At 36.1% G+C, this 7,477-nt stretch overlaps 1 protein-coding gene across 1 annotated transcript; it reads left to right on the top strand.

Annotated features, from left to right (window-relative positions):
- Positions 1-274: 274 nt before the first annotated feature.
- Positions 275-2,655, top strand: LOC122637934 (leucine-rich repeat transmembrane neuronal protein 2-like). The gene is made up of 2 exons (XM_043830473.1): positions 275-438; positions 1,267-2,655. The coding sequence occupies exons 1-2, from the start codon at positions 310-312 to the stop codon at positions 1,960-1,962; spliced, it is 825 nt and encodes a 274-aa protein (XP_043686408.1). The 5' UTR covers positions 275-309; the 3' UTR covers positions 1,963-2,655.
- Positions 2,656-7,477: the final 4,822 nt, after the last annotated feature.

Here is a 7,477-nt window from a genome sequence, read left to right as displayed (position 1 = left end):
TTATTTTTCTTCTTCTTCTTTTTTATTCCGTTTTCTTTGCGTCTTCTTCTTTTTTTTTTTTTTATTTCTTATTTGTTTTTTGTTTTATTTTTAATGCAACACCGCGCATGTCCCGTCGTTTCGTAATAAATAAGCCGGTAAATTCCCAGTTTAGCGATTGGCCTTCGTCGAGTTTTTCCCCGTTGGCGTTTTTTCCCCAGAAATTTATTTCCCCCAGACGAAGTAGATGCTTATGTTGATGATGATGCTACGAGTATAAATGGAGATGCAGAAGTAACATGGACGAGTAGTCTCTTAGTAGAAGACAGAATGAAAGGATCCAAGTTGTACTTAGTTCTTCTCTTAGCGACGATAATATCGTCTTCTTTCGCTGAACTTTGTAATTTGGAGAAACAATCGGGATGGTACAGATGTCAAGGTCTTACGAGTTTAGCACAAGTATGTACATATATATATATATGTATATATATATATATATATGTGTGTGTGTGTGTGTATATACATACATGCATAGTTTTGATATACGTTTATCTCTAATATTATATCATATCGTTGCGTGATAAATAGATACCGTACAGATAACGTTAGTTTTGTTAATTTCGTAGAAGAAAATTTTCTTCTTCCATTTTTCAGTTTGTTCTTTTAATTAACATGTTTTTACATTCGTTAACATACTTTCTATTTATGTTGAGCGTTTTATATCTGTATGGGGCTTTTTATGAAGAATATTGTTCCAATAGAAATTTTCTAATTATAAGATCGATATTTTTCTATTAATTGAAACCTTTGCTTTCTTTTTTTTTTATTTTTATTTATTTTCTTTTATTCTTTCCAATGCATGTCTGTAGATGCTTTACTATAAAAAAAAAAAGAAGAGAAAACGAGAGAGGAAGAGAAGAAAAAAAGAAAAGAAAAGTTTTCATTAAAAACAAAAAATTTTTACTAGAGAGTGACACAAATTTTGTCACGCGTATATCATACATACATATATATATATATATATATATATATATATATATATAAATATATATAAAATTTTATTTTACAATAAGTAGTTATACGAAGAAAATGAATGAAATAAATATTTCGCTTGATCTATTGCAACGAATCTATACTTTTCGAAAGGAAAAGATTTGACGAAAACGTAAATATTTCGTTTTTTAAAGATAATCTCTTATCTTCCTCTTCTTCCTTTACTTCTTCTTCTCCTTCTGATTGATTTAATCACCGTTTAATCACGATCGATCTTAACTATCCGTAAATCAGTTGGCCTCGTTACCGGACTCGGTAGTTGGGCTTAGATTGGACAAGTCCAACATCAGCAATATACCAACCAACGCATTCTCAAGATTCGCCAGCAGTCTGATAGAATTGAGGATCACCGGATGTTCTCTCGAGAAGATAGAAGACGATGCATTCAGAAGCCTCGATAAACTGGAGACGCTCGACTTGTCGAACAATCGGATCGTAGCGATCGAGACATCCTGGATACGGGGATTGTCGAAGTTGAAGGAATTGATCGTTTTGAGAAATCGAATTCGTAAGATCGATCAAGAGTTTTACGTCCTATTACCGAAACTCGAACTACTCGATATAGCTTACAACGAATTGGTCGATTGTATTACCGAAGAGAATTTAAAGAAATTGAAACATTTGAAGCTAATATTAATAGCTAGTAATCCATGGTCGTATCGTTGTAGAGCGAAAATGACTTATTCGTTGAAACGAGGTGGCGTTAATTGGATAAAGGATTGGTCAATTGGCGATCTTTTGATCGAAGAGTGTTTAGTGCACGAACCTAAAGCCGACACGGACGACGAGATCTTGCGCAAATGCGTCGATAGAAAATCGTTCGAATCCATTAGTCCGATATTACCAGCTTTGGAAAGGAAGGTAGATGAATTGTCGAGGAAGATCGAAGGATTGGAAAACGAAGTGAAGGATCTTAAGAAAAAGGATTAAATTCAAATTTCATTTTGAGCATTCTTTTCTTTCTTTCTTTATTCGCCATCAAGAACGAGTGTTATTTGAACAAAATTTTGCGCTAAATCATCCTCTTCTCCTTCTTTTTCTTTCTCTCTTTTAGTTATCCCGATCGAAAGATAGAAAAGGAAGTTTCATTGATTTAAGTAATACATATATTATTATATAATATTATATCTTACACGTGATAAGATTTCTCTTATCATGGATAAGCTCGTCCGTAATCACATATAGAATTGATTATATACGAATAAACGTTTTATTGGCTTATATCCGATCATGTTTATGTATAAATTATTTCGAGTTACGTAAGGATTATTTTTCAACGCAACAACCACCGACTCAAACGCGATCGAGTATAATAATATTATTTGTCGTTGTCGTTAAATGGATCGTTCATTTGGAAAATGGTGTAAGTCCATTTAAAAAAAAAAAAAAAAAAAAAGAAATAGAAATTTAAATGTCACGTAACTTGCGATCAATGTAATAAACAACGTTCTATTTGTAACTGGTTAATATTTGATATCTTAAAAAATGTCAATGCTTCGTTCAAGTTAAAATTGCACAATAAAATAAATTACTTAGCGATGTATAATATGCTGATCATTAATTTTCTCGAAACAACAAAAAATGGACTAGCAACAATTTCGAAATAAATATCGTTTGGAATTACATTGGATCTTTTTCGTTTCCTCTTGTATTTTACACCCTCTGTTTTCTCTCACCACCCTTAACATCCTTCGTTTATTTCTTCAAGATAAACTCGGTAGCTAGCATCAGGCACGTGCGTTCGTAACGTTAAATCATAGTTCGTCTGAAAACTGATCCACGATCTCTCTCTCTCTCTTTCTCTTTTTCTATATATATATATATATCTATCCATCTATCCATCTATCTATCTATCTATCTATCTATCTCTATCTCACTCGGTCGAGCTTGGTTATTCTCGCAAAGCGGGACAAGAACATCCCGGCCGCGGTTAACCGCCATTCATCACGCGGAGGAGGGCCGGTTAAAAAATGCGTATCGTACACGCGGATAGATCACGCTCGCAAGCCCGTGAGATCTTTGACGCGGTTTCCGCGGTCATTAATAATGCTGCTCGAGGCGGCGAGGTGAATGAAAAAAAAAAAAAAAGAAAATAAGAAAAAAAAGGAGTGGGAGAAGAAGAAGAAGAAAAAAATGGAAGAAGGAAATGAAAAGAAAAATGTAAAAAGAAAAAAGAACGGAACGACAGAGAGAGAGAGAGAGAGAGGTAGAGAGAACTAGAAAAGAGAGGATATATATCTTTTGTGAAATGTGTGTAAGTACGTGTATAAGAGGAGAAAGAGAGAGAGAGAGAGAGAGAGAGAGAGAGAGAGAGAGTAAAAGTGGACAGCCAAGATAGGAAGAAGTCCGTATTTGCTGCCGATATGTCGTCCTAAGAGTAATGTTGCTATCGTCTCCTCGTTATAGTCACTTCTTGGCAGGTTAAAGAACGATTTAGAAGAGAAACGTTCTTTCTGTCGTTACACTTGGCCAACTCCATTCCCAAAACTAAAGACTATTAATTTTTATCATTTCTTTATTATTGTAGTTGAAAGGAGGGGATGGGATGAGTTTCATTCGTAGTATGTATTTAGTAAAAATCGAAGAAGGAGAAGAAGAAAAAAATGAAAGTAGTTTTTATCGTAGAAAAAGAAGAAGTGCTATGATTATTATGATACACTTGTAAATACGTTTAATAATAATAATAATAATAATAATAATAATATTGTTATATGGTATCGAATCGAAAGGACGATGATACGTATTAATTAATATAATAGGTAGTTTGAATAATAATGTAATTCGATTAACATGCGATGTACATTATATGTGGTAACGATAATTAGATAAACGATGATATATCCGTAATTATTTTATAATAACAATAATAATGTAATTATAATCATGTACATAATGTACATATATGCGTATATGTAAGTAACGACTCGTGTAATCTATATCGAAGAAAAATTACGATTTATTCATTATAATTATTATATTAAACAATATCAATAAATATCAACTATGATTGTAGAAATGACAAATATTATTAATATATATATATATATATATATATATATATATATATATATATATAAAGTTAGAATAGAGTATAAGATCGTCATGTTTCATACTCTTATCATCATGCATATAGAAACTTAGTAGTAAGATTAAAGCACAGAGAGGTTCTTAAGATCGACATCGATGGAGTGACATCGCTGAGATAAAATACACATTTACATACATACATACATACATACACATACACACACACACACATATATATATATATACACATACATATGTCTACTATCTCTTTCTATCTTTCAAGAGATATTGTTCGAGGAAAAGCATTGCCAGTGATTTATAGAGAGAAGGACGTCGTGCATCCAGAGCAGTAGCTGCTGGATATCACGTCATCGTCGTTGTCTTCGTCTTCGGTGCGGTACGGTACGTTACGATACGTTACGGTACGGTGCGGTGCGGTGCGGAACATTCGCCGTATGCGGGAGTGCTCCAGTTCCCACGCGATGCTGAGTTATACGCTGTTAGAATCAGACAGAGATAGAGACAGAGACAGAGACAGAGACGGAGACAAAAACAGAGAGAGAGAGAGACAGAGAAAGATAGATGAACATTCTGTCTCTCTCTCTCTCTCTCTCTCTCTCTCTCTCTCTCTTTCTATCTCTGTCTGTCTGTTTATCTCTATCTCTCTTTCTCTACCAATCTCTCGCTCGGTCGCGCCGTTCGCGAGAGAGAACGCGTCGGGTATTTATGCGGCCCGTGTGTATGCATCCAGAATACGCATCCGGTGCGAGCTTGCAACCGGGTTACCTTCGCTTTGGCGCGAACGAGCCACGCGTTCTCTCGCGAGCGAAAGCGTCAAAGCGGAATTCGTCAGTTCCAACCCCCACCCTTTCCGCTATGCCGTGTAAATGCCGTGCCATGCCGTGCCGCGCCCGTTTTCCACGTACCTTTTATCATTTGTCTATCGAAAGTGAATCGTTTCTATGTATTATGCATATGTACATACGTATGTAAGTATGTATATACGTATGTACCTATTTATATATGTATGTGCATTTAACACTTGACAATGAATCTCTCAAAGGAAGACAGTGAAATTAGGAAATTGCGAATACGAATAAATTGTATTTTCTTCTCTTTCTTCTTTTTTCTATTCCTTCAATATTGTTGAATTCTTCTTCGTTCAATTGTCGTTAATAAAGATTGATTGTTTAAACGTCGTTCGTTTATTTTTAGAACACGAAGTTACACGAAGTGGTGTGTTTGCGTGTATCGTAAATTATAGAGTTATATCTACAAATATTTCTAATTTATCGTCGATAGCAAAAAGTGAAATTATTAATACGTATGTTGAACTTTTTTCTTTTCCTTTTCTTTTTTCTTTTTTCTTTTTCTTTCTGAACGTACTATTTTATAGAAAATAAAAAAGAGTATATATGTATTTATCAAGGAACGACGTAATTTTTCTCTGTAAAAATATGTCTCAATAGCGATTATTTCATAGACGAAGGAACAAGTTTCTAGATGCCTGAGCATAATAGTTCGCGATACTATTCTATTCTTTCTGACATTGGTAGTTTAACGAACGGTGACGTCGTGTCGTTACGCATGATCGGATCGTTCATGATTACTATTCTCAGAGACAGAGAAAGAGAAAGAAAGATAGAGAGAGTTTTGTATCAGAGAATCGGAAGGATTATTGTAACCGCGTAATAACCGAAAACGCGAGAATGATGATCCGAGAGACCGGAGGCAATGATCGAAACTCCGACACGATGTCTGTCTGGATATTTCTCTCTCCCTTTCTCTCTCTCCTTTTAACGTTCACACAATAGCGGAAATCGAAGACCACCACGTTCGTTTCCCCGACCAATCCGTGGAAACATATATATTTTTCTTTTTTTCTCGTTTTCTTCCTTTTTCCTTCCCTTCTCTTTTTTTTCTTTTTCCCTATTTTTTTTTTCCTTTTTTTTTTTTTTATTTTTTCGTTAACCGAGATGGATATAGATACATACATACGTACATAGATACACAAACACACACATGTGTATATATATATATATGTAGAAAGTGATATCCGCGCCTCGATGCACCGGACAAAAATGTCAAATCAAGCTGCGCGCAGCAGAGAATGCGAGGAGCTTCAAATCAAGAAAAACGTAAAAAGAAGCGAGAGAGAGAAAGAAAGAGAAAGATATATATATATATACGTCATCGATACCCGACGGCTCACCTGACTGCCACGAGACAGACAGAGAGAACGAAAGACAGAGAGAGAGAGAGAGAGAGAGAGAGAGAGAGAGAGAGAGAGATAGATAGAGAGTAAGAGAACAGCTACTATCCCCCTTTTGTTCGACAAAAAACTGTGCCTAAGATGAAAAGGCACGAAGTGAGCCTCGCGGCCGGCTGGAGTCCCGCCAAATAATATACCGCCCCTTCTACGAAATTCAAACCCACCCCTAGTATCCACCCTAGTCCTCTACCTACCACCAACCTCCCCCTACTCCTCCTCCTCCTCCTCCTCCTCCTTCTCTACCACGCGTAACTCTTGACAAGGCAGCCACCGGCACTCGCGTTACTATCAACCTTCCCTCTCACTCACTCACTCACTCACTCACTCACTCACTCATTCGTGGGATGAACGTTCGGCTCGCCGGGGGTACTTTTATATTTATTACGAAGCCACCGAGATATTGGGGTAGCGGAGGTAGGGAACGGAAACGGGATTGGGGAATGGGAGTGAGCCGAGGAGAACACGTTCTCTGGCCGTTAGGCCACGAATGTGTATACGGAAGACGGATGATCCAACCTATATTTTTTTCCGCCTTTTGTCATCCTGCACGGGCCTTTTTATCCGAAAGGCTGAATAAGAGAAAGAGAGAGAGAAAGAGAGAGAGAGAAAGAGAGAGAGAGAATGGTAGTATTAACTCACTCTCTGTCTCTCTTTCTCTCTCTCTCTTTCTCTCATACATACGTGAGACATGACTACATGACTCTAGCTATTATCGCACTGGAAAATAGAACTTTTACCGTGAATATGTATCTATGCATTTTCGTCCTGTCGAATAAATACTCTGGACACTATCGTTATCTATCTCTTTCTCTCTTTTTCTTCCTTTTTCTTTCTCTCTCTCTCTCTCTCTCTCTCTCTCCTTTTTCCTTTCTTCCTTTCCTTTTCCTTCGTTTTCTCTTTTTAGCTTCTTTCTTTCCTTCTTTCTTTTTCTCTTTTTTCTCTATTCTTCTTTTTTTTCTTTCTCTCTTTTTTTCTTCGTACAATCACGTACAATGCACCCCCGCCCTACTTTCGTTATTTCTAAGTTAATTAACGCGTTAAGTAATAAACTTCGTTCGAATATGTTTAATAGATATAATGGGATATCGTTCGAATCAAGAGAAATTGTTACGTAATACAGATTTTATTTTACCTATATCCCTTTCT

Source organism: Vespula pensylvanica, chromosome 2 (genome assembly GCF_014466175.1).
Source record: "Vespula pensylvanica isolate Volc-1 chromosome 2, ASM1446617v1, whole genome shotgun sequence".
In the NCBI taxonomy this organism is placed as follows: domain Eukaryota; kingdom Metazoa; phylum Arthropoda; class Insecta; order Hymenoptera; family Vespidae; genus Vespula; species Vespula pensylvanica.
This window is presented reverse-complemented; position numbering and strand designations above follow the sequence as displayed.

What these genes read in the sequence shown, in the direction of transcription:
- LOC122637934 (XM_043830473.1), top strand. Translation starts at nt 310, where the DNA reads ATGAAAGGATCCAAGTTGTACTTAGTTCTTCTCTTAGCGACGATAATA. An exon ending in GTCTTACGAGTTTAGCACAA is followed by an intron (nt 439 to 1,266) that starts GTATGTACATAT and finishes TCCGTAAATCAG; the next exon opens with TTGGCCTCGTTACCGGACTC.